The sequence below is a fragment of the Corythoichthys intestinalis genome, chromosome 19 (genome assembly GCF_030265065.1).
Source record: "Corythoichthys intestinalis isolate RoL2023-P3 chromosome 19, ASM3026506v1, whole genome shotgun sequence".
Lineage (NCBI taxonomy): Eukaryota > Metazoa > Chordata > Actinopteri > Syngnathiformes > Syngnathidae > Corythoichthys > Corythoichthys intestinalis.
Window position 1 is genome coordinate 37,642,664 of NC_080413.1, and position 17,963 is coordinate 37,660,626.

General features: G+C 39.2%; 1 protein-coding gene across 8 annotated transcripts in view; it reads left to right on the plus strand.

Moving 5' to 3' along the window:
- LOC130907543 (protein enabled homolog) overlaps positions 1-17,963 on the plus strand; it is a 270,375-nt gene that overhangs the window by 221,504 nt on the left and 30,908 nt on the right. For all 8 annotated transcript variants that reach the window (XM_057822770.1, XM_057822769.1, XM_057822768.1 and 5 more), the window contains 2 exons: positions 9,224-9,558; positions 15,646-15,788. In XM_057822770.1, coding sequence (XP_057678753.1) covers positions 9,224-9,558; positions 15,646-15,788 — 478 coding nt within the window. The remainder of the gene's footprint in view (positions 1-9,223; positions 9,559-15,645; positions 15,789-17,963) is intronic.

Consider the following 17,963-nt stretch of genomic DNA (forward strand, 5'->3'; position numbering starts at 1 on the left):
TGTTTGGTAAAAATGGTTTCAATTGCTCTTTAAGTCTCCTTAGGCAGTGGGTCCCTACTAAAAGCTTTAAATAGCTTATTCGGAGTCTCCCTTTCACGCAACTTATCAGAGGAACCGCTTGTATACGACCACGTTTTTGTGTGTACCTTGATATGATATGTGAATAAACTGAAACTGAGGGTTTACTTACTTATTTTACCCCCTTCTGTCATTGTTTGCATTCTATCCTCATTAAAATATGAAAGCCTATAAATGTTTGGGTGGTTTTAGTTAAAGCAGACGGTTTTTTTTCATCTGTGTGATTTTGACAAAGATCAGATCACATTTGATGGGGATTTTATGCAGAAATGATTCCAAAAGGTTCAGATACTTTTTCATACCACTGTATCTTGCTTTCAAGTAACATTTTCCAGATCCTTCTAGTTCAATTCTTATATTCTTGCCCAGTGTTCGAAATCACATAAGTCGGGTACGTCGTAACTACCTGTATTTCGAATTGAGAGATTAGCACATATTGTCGCGTCTACAATGACGCCAACTTCCTGATAATATACACTGAACAGGAAAACAGTACATTATCTGAGAGAAAGAATTCTGGTCGCATGAGTGGCATAACTAGGGACTGCTAAGATAAAAGCTAACTACACATATTAAGGTCATACATTGTAAACATGTGACGGAAACTTGCACATTTTCGTCTCATTCTCGTCTCGTCAGACAAAAGCTAGCATTTATCTCGTAATATTTTAGTCACGTTTTTTGCTCGTCATCGTCCTGAAAAAATTGTTCGTTGATGAAATATTTTAGTTCTTGCCACTCTTAAAAGTTACTTGTATGTGTGCGTGTGTGTGTCAGCTTAAAAGTCAACGTCCAGCTGGTTGACAGTTCAATGAAATTGCAACGTCTGGTCTTTAAACGGCATGTCTGTCATCCAGCAATGTACATATCACTTTACTGTTTGTTTGTTCATGTTTTTGAAATATTTTCAATCGAAGGCTCAGTATTTTAGTTTATAACTTCAACAACATTTACCTCTTGTTCTCACATTTTACCAGAAGTGGGTAGAGTAGCCAAAATTTGACCCAAGTAAGAGTAGCGTTACTTTAAAATAATATTACTAAAGTAAAAGTAGTCATCCAAAAAATTTACTCACATTCAAGTAAAAAAGTATTCGGTGAAAAGAATCCTCAAGCACTGAGTAACTGCTAAATATTATATATTTTTCTCAGTACGTCATTGATATGAACTGTTATTATTAAACTGTACTGTAACCTAGTACCGTATTTTTCGGACTATAAGACGCTACTTTTTTCCTTCATTATAGTCCAGTTCGGCTTGTTTGTTGATTTATTTGGGTTATTTGCGGCGTCATAAGACTGTCATAAGACCGTCATAATTATGACATGACACTGTCATGGGTAGGGATGGGAATCGAAATCCGATTCCAATTCCGAACCGGTTCCGAGTGTTTCGAGGCCTCGACATCACAATGAAAAAGCCTTAACGAACCCTTTAACGATTCCTAAAGACGCATACTGCGTCGTGACGTGTCTTGTTGTCCAGACGCATCAAACTAGCATGGCGCCAAGAACCACTCGCTCCAAAGTTTGGCTACACTTCACCAGGAAAGAGGGTGAAAATGAAAGGTTACGATAGTTTAGCATGAGCCTTGCCGCCGTAAACATAACAATGACAGCACGTAGGTTCAAACGCTCGAAAGTGTCTTCACTTCACGAGGAAAAATTACAACAATGCGACTTGCAGTCATTGCAAGGTGGAGATAACTGCATCGGGAGGGAATAGACTGCACTGTTCTCACCGAGACGCGAAGGCTCAGTCCTGGCTATACAGCTAGCTAAACTCCCAAATGACAATGCAGAAGATGTTGGTCTAATTTGCTGACTTTATTCAACCATCACTTGAAGAGTGAAACTAAAAATAGAGATGAAACAAATCAATTTCGTCCCCAATAACAAACAGGTTTGCATCAACGTAAATCAGCGATGATTAGCTGCTAATACAGTAATAACGAACAGTTAGCATGCGTTCGCTAGCATTAGCACATCGTTCAAACCACTACACAACTGGATTTAAGTGTCCGATCGCGAGTGGAAACACACAACAACAACACAAAAGATGATACATACAGGTGTTGCCTCTGTAGATTTTTTCCAAACATTAACAAAGAAGGTAGGCTCGTGGCAGCGTTTCCCTTTCTCACTAACTCGCTCACTCGCTTGGATGCGGGACTTGTTCTCCGCGTGTAAGCGCACTCTTCTTCACATGAGCGCGTTCTTCTTCGCGTGAGGAAGCGCAAGGGCGCCCCCACTTGAGCGTGAAAGCGCCATAAAAACTAAAAGGCATGCATTTCAATATAATAGTAAATAATACACTTTAACACAGGGGTCCCCAAACTACGGCCCGCAGCTCCACATTTGGTCCAGCCCCCTGAACAATACCAGAGAGCATTTTGAATTTTTTTTTTTTTTTTTTCCTCTCTCAGTAGTGTTATTTATTTCCTGGCCTTTTTCTGTAAATAACTCAGAGAGGGTTATTTGGTTATTATCTAATTAATTAATAGTGCTGTTATTATTTTATTATTATTATAGTATATAATTTTTTTTATTTTATTTACTTTTGTTCCGTGAAGAATCCACAGAGGGTTATTTGATTGTGGCTTTCTGAAAAACAATAATTTTTTTCCCTTTACGCACTCCTGCAATCGTCACACTTTTTCTGTTACAAACTGACCCCGGCCTCTCATCAGAGAAGGGAAAAGTTATGTGGCCCTCACAGGAAAAAGTTTGGGGACCCCTGCTTTAACACATATTGCCAAAGGCAGAACAACGACCTATATACCAATATATACCAATATTTTTTATTTCTATTAGAAAAATCTTTCAGTAAAATGTTACACATTCTTGTGCATTTGCCACTTATTGCCACAGTTAACATTGAGGCTTTGGGCCTCTTTTGACCTCGTTGTGAGTTTGTAAGGTTATGACTTCTGATTAACCCTTTAACACCTAAGCCTGTTTTGGCCGAATTTGCATGCATTTGATGTTGCCTTTATATTTCAAAGAAAAAATTGTTCACAATGGCCAAGTTGGGTCCCTTTTTTCAGGACACCTTGAACTTTATGTCCAAACTGTTGTTTTTTTCACTGACCAATTATAATCCACATTTTGGACCCAAAAAGACAAAAAAAATCCAAAATATTTTTTCAAAATTTTTAATGTTGGTGTCCCATTGACAACCAAACATGCTTGAACAACCGTTTTGAAGCTTGATAATATTTATTCAACTTGTTAGGATAAACATTCAATAGAAAAAAATTAGATTGAATAGTTTTATGTTTGACTATTCAACACAAACAGCGGGTATGGTCATAGGCGTTTTTGGCCTTTACACATACTATGGTCAATACAGGTTATATACAGTGCAAAATAGGATATCTCTTTGTGAAGTTAGGTATTATACCCATCACCTTATCTAAGCATACGTACATGAAATCAAGCTTCTCGAACACACATCTATATAAAAATTAAAAAGATTCATAGTGAAGAAAAAATATATATATAACATTGAAAAAAAAGTATTTTCAAAAATATTGACAAGTAGTTCAGTTCAATTCCATTTTTTCAGGCATGTGACCCGATAAAGTTTTTTTTTTTTTTTTGCGCACTCAATAAAGTTTGTTTTTGAACAGGCCACTGAGCTGCGTCACATACAACGTCACACAGCCTACTCTTCTGCCGTTTGAGCGCTGCTGTCACTTCTACTCGCCGAGACGCCAACTAATCAGAGGAAAACAACGACAAATACAGCTCATCCTATTCCTTGAGTTGATGAAAAAGTGCATTAGCTTGCGCTAAAATTAGTTTTCGATTCATTCTGCACGTTTCAAAGTCGCTCGCGCAATCCAACCGGTGTTCATGCCTCCTTTTCCTTAGTTGGCGCCTAGCTCGGCAATTTATTAAAAATGTTCACATTCGGTTCGTCCTTCTTGACATCACAACGGATCTTGGGATATGTAGTCTTGTGCTGCTTTCGGTTTTGAAAAAGGACAAGAAATGATGGAAATATGGAGATAGATACATGGTACATGCAGCGTTTTAATGCATATTTATGAGTGCAATAAAACTATAAAATTCAAATGACATTATCTCCCGTTTTTCTTAGTCGATTGACTTCAAATAAAAACTGGTGTGGACATCAACTTCCGTACTTTCAAATGAGACCAACCAGCGGCGCGTGGGTGATGTAATTACAGCGTGACTAAGCTTCAAAGACGACATGCGTAAACACGTCGCTGCCGACACGTTCGGTGTTAAAGGGTTAAACAAACTCGATGCCAATCAAAATGTTTGTTCTTCTTTTTCCCGAAATTAGAATCGATAAGAGAATCGATAAAGAATCGAATCGTTAAGCAATATCGATAATGGAATCGGAATCGTAAAAAATCGTATCAATTCCCATCCCTAGTCTTGGGCATTACTAAATGCTTATGATAGATGTCATTAAGTGTCATCCGGCAAATTATGTCACAAACTCCATTTATGTCCAGCTTGGATCTTTTACATCCATTCAAAAGTGAGATCATTTGCTGGATAACAATAAATGACATCTTTTATAAGCATTCATTAATGCTCATGACAGTGTCATGTCATAATAATGACTGTCTAATGACAGTCTTACTGCACCACTGTCAAAGTGTTAGCAAATACCATAATTAGCAATTAATGAAATAACTGGAACAGTAACTGAAGAAATAATTAGCGCAGAACTTGAATTTTGATTATTATTTACATCTGTAGCGCTGCAATGCCGGCTAGGAGGCATGTTGGACAACAACATGAATCACCTGTCCAAAGAGCATGAAGGCCCTCCAGTGGAGAAAACAGATTTCCTACCATGAAATGAAAACAATAATTTCTCTGTTTTTCCGTGGTCAATCGGTGCCAAATAAAACCTGGAAAAGAGATTAAAATCGGCGCTTTCGAGTCAGGTTGACGCTCTGTTAAGACGTTTATTTTTTAGAGTGCTTTAAAGACACCACGTGATCGTAGTACTTCTGACTGCATGTTTGTGAGGTCATGTGACTGTATCGTTACGGCTAACTGGTATAATGGAGTCATGTGATATTTGTTGCGACATCCCACTGGTAAAAACTAGTAGTAAAATATAATATGCAGAATAAAGAGGATAACACAAGCTTCATAAACTTCATAAATCTACTCAGGTAAAAGTACTGAAATACTCAAGTAAAAGTAAGGCATGGTAAAACTACTCTTAGAAATCCTTTTTTTTTTTAAAGTAAATTTATCGGAGTAAATGTAATGCATTACTAGCAAAAGCTGCCCTCTACAGTCAAGTACTACTTCAAAGAAAACCACCATCATGGCCACATTAGAATACATTAGTGTTGTAGGGCAAAATGTTCTGAAAAATAGGAAGAAGTTGTACTTTTATCAGCTACATTTTGAAAATTAGCTCTTTGCTTAGATTTCTTTGGGCGAAAACAGTAATGTACTTAAGTAGGGTTGTTAAAAAAAAATCGATTCCGCGATATATCGCGATATTACGTCACACAATTCTCGTATCGATTCAAAATCTGCCTCTATCGATCCTTACACCAGTGTTTCTGGTGAAAATAAACAATTCAGTGGTTGCACTTTTATTCCCATCTAGTAGTTGGCAGCGCGCAGCAGCGTAGCCTTACAGTTTGCTTAAGTAACAATAACATTAGACTAATCCGACTAGAGATTTGTGTACGTCGCCCTCTAGTGGTTGCTTGGATTAGTTCTTTTAGAAGGCTGAAATTTGGGCTCATTTTGGCTTTGAGTGCAAAAACGGAGCCATGGACTATTTGGAATCCTGCATTTAAGCAGTTTTGGACTAAATCAGGTTTGCACTAAAAAAGAAAATATTATAATTAAAGCCATATGTTGTTCTAATACAGTGCTTCTCAATTATTTTCTGTTACGCCCCCCCAAGGAAGACGTAAATGTTTCGCGCCCCCCCCAACTCTCTGCCGCCACTGTAAATAGTATAATTCGTCTATATTACTATTATAAGTACGCCTCAGCCTAACATTGTGTCCTTTTTTTTTCTATTAAAGAAAAAAAGTAACATAGATCAACTTATAATAAAGTATAACTTTTTTAACATTGTGTTGCTTGTAACAGAAAAGACTTAACGCGCATCAATTTGCCTGAAGTTAAAAAAAAAATTTTTTTTTAAAAGTCACATCCAAACTGTAAAAATACACTCAAGGTACATTTTTGACCATTTGATACTGAAAAATAAAATGTAATAAAATCAGTAAATAATAACAAATTCAAATTGATTAGAAACATTTACTCTTCAGGACAACATGCCAAAAAATTTGACCGAAAAACAAAACTGAATAGAAGGGGGGGAAAAAAGTCTTTGGACAGAAGGAAAGTTTTAATTTTCGCTGATTCACCACAGTGCTCACTGGTTTACTGATATAACACTGACAAAGCGGGACGATTGTGACAATTGGCAATATTCGGCACATTTTCGCTGAAAAACAATCAAGCGGCTTATCAATGAGATTGAGGTCGAATGTCTTTAAGTGGCGTCTTAACTGATTTGGCTTCTCCGCTATAATCATTTTTAGACTCAGTAAACAGTGGTCTTTCCTCATTTCCCACTATATTAAAAGTCAAAGGCAAACGGCCCGAAAAAAGCGCATTCTCGGCGGCCGAGGTAGAACCGTAGGTGAGGGCGGTGGTCGTGACGATCCCAAGCCGAAAACGGCACTTCTCGGCCGGACACGTGAGAACCGAAGAAGACAGTGGGTCGCTGCGTGAGTCCAGCTCTGCATGAGTCTCTTCCGTGTGCTCTTGCTTACTTCAAAAATACTGCACGCACTTTGAAAATGAGAGCGCCACTGCCACCCACGGAGTGGATGTGCAAGTACACTTTATTCTAGTACGGCAAAAAAAATAAATAAATAAAAGCATGTTCCCCGAGGTCACTCGCGCCCCCCCTGGCATCGCTCTGCGCCCCCCTGGCGGGGCACGCCCCACCATTTGAGAAGTACTGTTCTAATATCAAACAATAACATGCAAAACAATTAGGGTTGGGAATCTCTGGCATGAAGCCGATTCGATATGTATCTAGATACACAGGTTACAATTCGATTAAAAAAACGATACATTTTTAAGGCCGAGTGATTCGATACGATTCGATATCGTTAAGAACGATACGGTTTGATACAGAGTGAAAACGATACAATAGTAAACATTTGTTGTGTGTGTTCGTACAGTATTTTAAACATATAAAAAAAAGATTAAAGATTAAATTAAACAACAAAATTTCATACCAATGTTTTCTTTTATTTTTTTAAGAAAAAAAACAAAGCTTACTATATGACCGTCATTTTGTTGGATGGGATTGATAATAAAATAAAACTCCAGTGACAGACAACAATAAAGTGCAGTAATTTAATTAGTGTATTTCCTGGTGTTTTGAACACAATAGGTAAGTAATTAAGTGCAAACTTTCAACGTAAACATCTTACAAGCAAAAAATATTAATTACATGCAGCAGCTCCAGAAAAAAAGAATTAAACCTGCTAGTGTTATCAGAAATAAATAATAAATTATGCTTTACCACTGGTATAACTGGGGGGAAAAAAACATGGCATTTGAGACAGACAGTTCTATAATCATTACTTTAACCTTATACACAGGAAAGTCATTCACTTATGCCTGTGCTTACACTTTTTTTTTTATTCCTCATCACTGTCTATATCTTTTTTGATGGGCAGATTTTTCTTGAGGAAGATCAACTGATCCACATGTTCATGTTTAAGTAGACTGCGTTCCGTGGAAACAATATACCGCCTTTTCCACCATTGTAGTGGGTTATTTTCAGGGTTAAAAACTCATGATCTCTGTACCGCTTCACACTAGCTCTGTCCCATGCGAACAGATCTGGCTGCCTTCGTCACTTCAAAGTCCGACTTTTGTTTTCCGGGGTGCGTTGAAAATCAATCGCTGCACGTCGCTGGCGTGGTGCGCAAACTGTCCATTGTTTTAGCATGTTGCTTCGTTGCCACTACGAGTTTCGTTTTGGGCTGTGAAGAAAACGCTACGGAGCGTGCGTTACAGTGGTTTTGTTAGCTCTCGCGTTGTTGTGACACGCCCGTGACGATCGGGTAATGACGGCGACTACTAGCGGTTCTGCCGAAATGAATGTGAAGTTGCGGCAACCACGACGGCGGTCACAATCTAAGTGCGCTGTGTGGTGAATGACACAAGCGCAGCATTTGAGGTAAAAGCTATATTATTATCATATTAGGCAATGCATTGAACAAGGCATTAGAAGCCGATTCTTGTGCTCGCGATAGCCGAATTCTATCTCTACTAACGGTTTATTGAATATTTAATGGCTAATTACTGTCGAATGGTAACTTTACTATCGATACAGCTGTATCTCTCGCCTGTAAAACCAGATATCCGGTCGTTTCGGTTTATCGTTCTCAAGCTTACAAAACATGCCACATGGCAAAATGAATTTTGCTACATGGCAAAAGAATGCCACATGGCAAATACCACTTTTGGTTCTTGGTCCTGCTGAGTGCACTGTAAACAGAAGCTTAACTAGCTTAAAAACTTCTAAATTTAGCGGATTGCAAGTAACTATCAGGTGCATACCGCCACCTACTGTACAAGAGTGAGGTGGTTTTTATTGGTCAATAGTTCACCTGCCTAATCTTGCTTGTACTCGTGTTGCTGCCTCTAGTGCTCAGTTACGGTATAGTTGCATGGGGCTTATCGACTGCACTGGAGGCATGAAAACAAAACTATCAATTCAAAATGAGAAAAAAAAAAGAATACAACCAAAAGTAACGTGTAACGCAGCCAACAATTTAAGAAAGTAGTGGAGTACCTGCTGTAAAATGTAGTGAAGTATAAAGTACCACTTCATATTACATACATAGATACACAAAAATGTACTTAAGTAATTTTTACTTCGTTACATTCCACCACTGTGATTTAACTATTAAACTCGCACTCTTGCATGCTGTCCAAAAATGACTTGGATCATGTTTGTTTGGGGGTGTTGTACCAATCAAGATAGTAAATTGTACACAAAATTTTTTGGGACAAATTTTCATTGTAAGGTCAACCGTTTTAATCCCCAGGCTTTGTCTTTGTTTCTCCACCCCCACTTCACCCATAAACAGATATTGTTCAGCCGGCGGGGCTGACCACACCCACCCCTCCCCCACCTCCACCCCTGCCACCCGGTTCTACTGTGACATCTGTGGCTGCCACGCCGGCCGCCACCCCCACCACACCGTCAGGACACCCTCCCCCACCGCCGCCTCCACCTCTTCCTCCTTCATTGACTCCGACCGGGACCCCTACCAGCCCGCCCGGGCAGCCTCCTCCTCTCGGAACACCAACACCTCCCCCGGCACCTCCCCTTCCCGCCGGTCTATTCTCTCCTGTAGAAGACCGTCCCTCCTCAGGGTTGGCTGCCGCCCTCGCAGGAGCCAAGCTCCGCAAAGTGCCAAGGGTGAGTGCTAGGTTGACGAGTCACAGTAAATATGTACAGTATTTTCCACACTATAAGGCGCACCTAAATGTCTTCAATTTTCTCGAAAGCAGACAGTGCGCCTTATAATCCGATGTGCCTTATATACATAGGCGGAGTTTGACTTTTGTGGTCGGGGGGGGGCAAAACATGTTAATGACCCTGAAACACAGTGTTAACCAATACAGTTAACCTACAGTGCCTTGCAAAAGTATTCGGCCCCCTTGAACCTTGCAACCTTTCGCCACATTTCAGGCTTCAAACATAAAGATATAAAATTTTAATTTTTTTGTCAAGAATCAACAACAAGTGGGACACAATCGTGAAGTTGAACAAAATTTATTGGATAATTTAAACTTTTTTAACAAATAAAAAACTGAAAAGTGGGGCGTGCAATATTATTCGGCCCCCTTGCGTTAATACTTTGTAGCGCCACCTTTTGCGCCAATTACAGCTGCAAGTCGCTTGGGGTATGTTTCTATCAGTTTTGCACATCGAGAGACTGACATTCTTGCCCATTCTTCCTTGCAAAATAGCTCGAGCTCAGTGAGGTTGGATGGAGAGTGTTTGTGAACAGCAGTCTTCAGCTCTTTCACAGATTCTCGATTGGATTCAGGTCTGGACTTTGACTTGGCCATTCTAACACCTGGATACGTTTATTTTTGAACCATTCCATTGTAGATTTGGCTTTATGTTTTGGATCATTGTCCTGTTGGAAGATAAATCTCCGTCCCAGTCTCAGGTCTTGTGCAGATACCAACAGGTTTTCTTCCAGAATGTTCCTGTATTTGGCTGCATCCATCTTCCCGTCAATTTTAACCATCTTCCCTGTCCCTGCTGAAGAAAAGCAGGCCCAAACCATGATGCTGCCACCAACATGTTTGACAGTGGGGATGGTGTGTTCAGGGTGATGAGCTGTGCTGCTTTTACGCCAAACATATCGTTTTGCAATGTGGCCAAAAAGTTCAATTTTGGTTTCATCTGACCAGAGCACCTTCTTCCACATGTTTGGTGTGTCTCCCAGGTGGCTTGTGGCAAACTTTAAACGAGACTTTTTATGGATATCTTTGAGAAATGGCTTTCTTCTTGCCACTCTTCCATAAAGGCCAGATTTGTGCTGTGTACGACTGATTGTTGTCCTATGGACAGACTCTCCCACCTCAGCTGTAGATCTCTGCAGTTCATCCAGAGTGATCATGGGCCTCTTGGCTGCATCTCTGATCAGTTTTCTCCTTGTTTGAGAAGAAAGTTTGGAAGGACGGCCAGGTCTTGGTAGATTTGCAGTGGTCTGATGCTCCTTCCATTTCAATATGATGGCTTGCACAGTGCTCCTTGAGATGTTTAAAGCTTGGGAAATCTTTTTGTATCCAAATCCGGCTTTAAACTTCTCCACAACAGTATCTCGGACCTGCCTGGTGTGTTCCTTGGTTTTCATAATGCTCTCTGCACTTTAAACAGAACCCTGAGACTATCACAGAGCAGGTGCATTTATACGGAGACTTGATTACACACAGGTGGATTCTATTTATCATCATCGGTCATTTAGGACAACACTGGATCATTCAGAGATCCTCACTGAACTTCTGGAGTGAGTTTGCTGCACTGAAAGTAAAGGGGCCGAATAATATCGCACGCCCCACTTTTCAGTTTTTTATTTGTTAAAAAAGTTTAAATTATCCAATAAATGTTGTTCCACTTCACGATTGTGTCCTAGTTGTTGTTGATTCTTGACAAAAAAATTAAATTTCATATCTTTATGTTTGAAGCCTGAAATGAAAGATTCAAGGGGGCCGAATACTTTTGCAAGGCACTGTATATGTATATTAGGTCTGTCAAAATTATCGCGTTAACGGACGGTAATTAATTTTTTAAATTAATCACGTTAAAATATTTGACGCAATTAACGCACACGCCCCGCTCAAACAGATTAAAATGACAGCACAGTGTCATGTCCACTTGCCACTTGTGTTTTTTTGGTGTTTTGTCGTCCTCTGCTGGCGCTTGGGTGCGACTGATTTTATGGGTTTCAGCACCATGAGCATTGTGTAATTATTGACAGCAACAATGGCGAGTTACTAGTTTATTTTTTGATTGAAAATTTTACAAATTTTATTAAAACGATAACATTAAGAGGGGTTTTAATATAAAATTTATATATTTCTTGTACTAACATTTATGTTTTAAGAACTACAAGTCTTTCTATCCATGGATCGCTTTAACAGAATGTTATTGTTAATGCCAACTTGTTGATTTATTGTTAAAATAAACAAATACAGTAATTATGTACATTATGTTGAATGTATATATCCATCTTGTGTCTTATCTTTCCATTCCAATAATAATTTACAGAAAAATATGGCATATTTAATAGATGGTTTGAATTGCGATTAATTACGATTAATTCATTTTTAAGCTGTGATTAACTCGATTAAAAATTTTAATCGTTTGACAGCCCTAGTAGGCCTGTCAACAATAACGCGTTAACGACCATGATTAATCTGGAAATATTAACGCATTAAAAAAAAGAAACGCAATTTACCGCTCACACTAAGTTTGGCCACAACTGCCTCCCGTAGTCCCACACGCTGATGTTTACATTCTCCGCGCGGCAATGCAGGACATAATGCAGCCAGCCACGATGAGTGAGGATGAAAGAGGATGATGACCAAATTCCGTTTTAAAAAGCTGCCTAATAGAAATCTGGATAAAACCAAAGTTGTGTGCATATACTGATGTAATGAACTGTCCTTTGATCGAAGCTCAACCAGCTTAAAGTACCACCTCTTCGCTAATGTTAGCAATGACGCTAACACTGTGGGAACATGCCGCAGTCATCAAGCTACACTGGCAGAGTGCGGACTCGGACTTGCCAACAAAAAGACAACAAGTAGGTTGACTGCTGCTATCGCTACATGGGTAGCCAGAGACTGTTGAGTGTAGACCCATTAACATAGTCGAAGAGGAGGACCTTGAAAATCCAATGACAACAAACAACAACAACAACCAATGACAAACCACTAGACAGGTACAAGGCAGTGCCAGCATGGGTTCATGTCCACTACAGCGGTGGTCTGCGCACAATGGTGCCCACAGTAAGCTGGCCCACCTAGCAAAAAAAGTATCTGGTCACACCTGCCACAAATGTTCCTTGCGAGAGACTGTTTTCTTTGACAGGGCACACTGTTCTAAAGAAAAGGTCTGCTCTGTTATCTTAAAATGTCAGCAAGCTAGTTTGCCTGAGCAGTTGGTTGAAAAAAAAATAATAATAATAAGAGTATGGCTAACTTAAGCAGTGTTTCTAAACACCTTTACACACAGTTTAGTGTAATGTTTTTCAGTTAAGTGTGTGAAAATTGACAATTTATTTTTTTGTATCTCACACAGCTTTCAGGCCATTTAGTGTAAAACTGCAAATGCTGCATTTATTTGTGTGAAATGTTCAATTTAACAGTCAAGTTGTTTACACATTTTTTTAAACACTATTGTTACTGCATTGTGCTTGTCTGCTCTTTAAATTGGCAGTTAATTTTGGGTAATATACCAAACGGTACTTGAGCCACATTGTTAGTCTGAGGCACTTTAATCCGTTAAAACTCTTTGGTGTATAATACAGACAATTTATTTTTTATTTTATACGAGCTAAGTTGTTAAAAAAATTTTTAAAACTCTATTTGGTTAAGTATTAATTCATTCACACATCATACATTTCATCTTTATTTTATTCTATACTTTATTCATCCCGAGGGAAATGAGATTAATCATGCCTAATCACACAGTTGACATATGATTAACTAGATTAAATTTTTTAATCGTTTGACAGCACTAATTTTAAGCTTTACAATGATGTATCACACATGCATATCGGACAATTTTGAAAGTTAGCTAAATTTATCGCGTACCTACTTTGTTTCGATCTAAAAACTCCATGTAGCATGTATCAGTAGCCACGTTTACATGCTGACTTTTATTCATACCGATTCAAATCATTCCGAATGGAAATTTCAGATCAGCTGTTTACATGTCACTTCATCTATTCCGATCCAGCGTTTACATGTGTCTGCCTTTATTCCACAAGGATGTTTAACAACTGCTGTCTGACATGCGCAGATTAATCAAAACAAAGCGTCACGTTGCAAAACATGGAGATCGATCTTCAGAGTGCTGCTGTTTTAACTTTAACCCACTTGTTGTGTTTGTGGGGTCGTATCCGCTTCTGCTGTTTTGCTCTTTTGCCTTGTAGTAGCCGGTTGTCAGCGTTTTCCACCATTTCTAATCTGGTCAACGCTCCGGTCTATTCCGGCTTCGTGTAACCTCTCGTGAACTTTTTTAAATAGTTCACTGTTCCTCGTTTTACGCCCGTCTAAGCGAGCAATTATATTCAATTCTTTTAAAGTTTGAATTAAATACAATCTTTCCGCCGGACTCCAATTAGGCGCGCTGTGCTTGGAAGCCATGTTGCAAGTGACGTTACTTACGTCACCAAGTGACGTCACCACGTCAGTACGGAGCATGTGCAGAAAGAACGCAATCAGACACCATTCCGCTTCCCTGTTTACATGATATAATTTTACTTCTAATCGGTTTGGGAAAAGGAATATTCCACCCCTGTGAATCGGAATGAAATTCCATTCGGTTTGGGCCTGTTCATTCCGAATGAGGTGTTTATATGTAACACATTTATTCAGTTTGAACATCTAAACCGATTGTAATTGGAATATTTGGCTCCATGTAAACGTGGCAACTGAGTGTCAAGACACAGCTGTGAATGGCCACAGCTGGATTTTTGGGGGATTTTAATGGGTGATTAATATAACAAGGGTCGCGATGCAAAAATCGCAGACATCAATGGTTGGTCGAGATTTTCTTTTTCATATATTTACCCTTTTAAACTTTTTTTTCAACTTTTTTTGTTTGGATCAATTATTTATCTAACATATGGGAGAAAATGCGACAGTAACAAAAAAAAAAAATACAATTAAGTGATAGTTATGAGGTAGATATCCGAAGAAAACTCAGACAAGGCTGAAAAAGCAGTTTCTGCTCTTGCAACCCCTCTTTAAAATAAACTACTGTATTTTAACCCAAAGGAACTGTTGTGTTTGATAGAACAATATGTCTATATGCTGCCATAGCAGTTTCATGGCGCATCAAGCGCCCGAACTAATGAACTTTTTAATTTGTCCGTTTCACCCTGGAGACCCCCGTTTAATTAAATTTAAAAAAATAATAATAATAAATTTTTTTAAAAACATGCGCGCATGAGAACCACTGATGACCCTTGCAATCAACAATGTTGGCTATGTTTTAAAAATAAAGTTATAACCTTACCATTGCATGTCAATAATTGTAGTATTTTTGGGGGGAATGCTAAGCTGGCACCATTGATTCGCGCTAGCTTAGCCACTCCGGAGCCCTGAGACTAACAAACTGCACAGAATATGTTGAAATCATCTTCACTGACTAATTAAACCCCTGCTAACTCAAATTAAGCTTTATGTCAAAAAGTCTGACCTTCCCCTTCAAATTTGTAGGAAAGTCAATTGCATGCAATGACAGCGCCCCCCTGCCCCGCTCAATCTCCACCTATGCTTACATATGGATCAATATTGGTTAATCATGGCATTACATTCCCTATAGAGCAGCACCATCTAGTGGATGTATAACACAACCCCAACCACTACTACTACTACTACTACTACTGAGCCTTACAATGCGATGCGGTCTACTGTGTATATGAAAACTTTTAAAATAGGCCATTCATTGAAGGTGCACCTTATATTTCGATATGCCTTATAGTGCGGAAAATAGGGTACTTTTAGACAGCTGTCCTGTAACTTTTGTATGTATTCTCTGTACCTATGGGTCTCATGTAAGACATCCTCTTAAATTCCTTTATTTAACCAATTATAGTAGTGGGGATTTTTTGTCTAATATTTGAATATGATTTGTTATCTTTGTTTGTCTATGAGTTGTTATTTTTCTACACAATTAAACAACTGCATAAACATTAACCAGTGACCAATATTTCTATCCAAAATTGTATAACATGCGTTTGGAAAATGTTTACAGAGTGATGATGCAGGGGCAGCTCTGGCAGCAGCCCTGTTGGGGACAGTCGGGGGTACGGGGGCCAAATCGGAGTCGAGAGGCAATGGCCCTCTACCTGGAGGAGGCGGGCTAATGGAGGAGATGAGCGCACTTTTGGCAAGAAGGTACTATCATTGATTATCTCCGTGAAGTTGGCCCCGCATCAGATGCAAATTCAAAGAAAAATTGTCATTCGTTTGTGCTGAAAAAAAAATTACGTTTGTGCTGCTATCGCGTTTTAGATATTAACAATTCTTTTATAGGTCAATCTGAGGTCAACCAGCCCCCCCTTTTGATTAAAAATGGCTAAAAATTATGTTAATCGTTTGTGCTGTAAACCAGTGTTTTTCAACTAGTGTGCCGTGAGCAGTGTTGGGAATTACGCCGTTATAAATAACGTCGTTACATAACGACGTTATTTTTTCAATAACGGGGTAATCCAACTAATTATTTTCTCCGCTGTTACAACGCCGTTACCGTTACTGACGGTCAAAATCGCTGCGTTACTTTGAACAAATTGAAGAAACTACCAGCCGTAGCGAGTCTACTCTGCTTTGTTTATTTGTCATCCAAGACTTGGGGTGCGTTCAGGTTCATGGCAATGAAAATAGTAAACACACATAGCCTACGTTTGCAAGAATGATGGAGTTGCCGTTTGATACGGTCATAATGTGCAGGTCCTGCACCCATCCGCAGCAAAACTGTTCGTAGCTTTATAGCGATTTGTAATTTTGGAATCGCTGATGAGTTTAGTAATATACATCAAACAATAAATACAGCAGAATGTCCATTTCGCGTAGTTGTGGAAGCCCGTCGACATCTTTACTCCATTTGTCTTCGGCTTGCTCGTAAGGGTCAACATTGTTCACATCCTTAAGTTTGATTCCATATCTGTTCTTCAGCTTAGTAACGAGTTTGTCTCTTTATCGAACTGGCAAGTTTAATGTCCCGCGAGCCAGACCTGCTTCCAATATTGTTGCGTTGTTGTCAAATCTCACGTGATCCCCCATTCTGTGACGTAAATGCTCGCGCCTAATAGCCCAAGTATATGTGTATTTGATGTTAATAAAGTTTGTTTTAAAAAATAAATAAATAAATAAAAATAATAATTTTTTTAAAAAAACAACAACTTCAGAGCCGGTGTTTTCACACACAAACCGGAACAGCGCGTGCGGCAAACACACACACGCAACACAGATGCAGAGGGATATGATGGCAGAGCATTTCAGAGGAAAATTTGTCCTTTATGAGGTGGAGATAGAAACACTATGTCAAGTTGGTCGAAATTAAAGGAAGGAACGTGCATGTAAAGTGTAATTTATGTCCCGGGCAAAGCTTTCGTCGACATCTGTGGTAAGCATTTCAAATTTGTTTATTTTTGTTGCACTTCAAGTGTAGGATAAATCTGTTTCTGGTGAGGTGCAATAAATATTACAAGGTTCTATAACACAACTACCTATCTGTTCTTCTCTATTCAACTGACTCGAATACTGCTCAGAAAATTTCAAATTCTTTGACATACAACAACTTCTTTTTAAAGTAACGGAAATAGTTACTTTCCCTGGTAACTAGTTACTTTTACTATAGAGTATGTCAGTTACTAACTCAGTTACTTTTTGGAAGAAGTAGTGAGTAACTATAACTAAGTACTTTTTTAAAGTAACGTGCCTAACACTGGCCGTGAGAGATCCTCAGGAGTGCCGTGAGGAATTCTCCAATATCACTTTTTTTTTTTGTTACGTCGTGGGGCCGCGTTGCAGTAGGAAGGAAAGAGTTGGTGGAAGGTTTCGGTTTCATTTGTGTGCAGATGAGCGAAGTTTTTGTGTTGCGTTCAAGAACTGCTCAGATTTCTAGCCATCAGCCACCTTGTTGTCCACGACAATGTGGACGCCAGCATGTCTTCTGTACATCATTTGATTAGACTCATCAGGTGTCAATATACACGAAAGTGTCCTTTCCATTTTATCCATATGTGACAGCCGTCAATCCTCCCAGTCTTTTGTTCCAACACATTGTCGAGGACAGCAAGGGGGCCCATGGCAAGAAATCCGAGCAGTTCTTGAACGTGACACGAGCAGCTATCCAACAGCGCTGTGGTGCCAAGTAAGCTTAAACGTCATCTCCAAACAAAACACCCGTCGCTTCAAAACAAGTCGATGTACTATTTTATTCGCCTTCGTGAAAACACAGACAAACAGGCCACTGTAGCCTAAACATTAATATAGTACTTCCTGCCTGAAAAGCCATTGACAGCGAGATGCTCGGCCCGGATGCGGATGAAGACATTGCTAAAGTTCCCC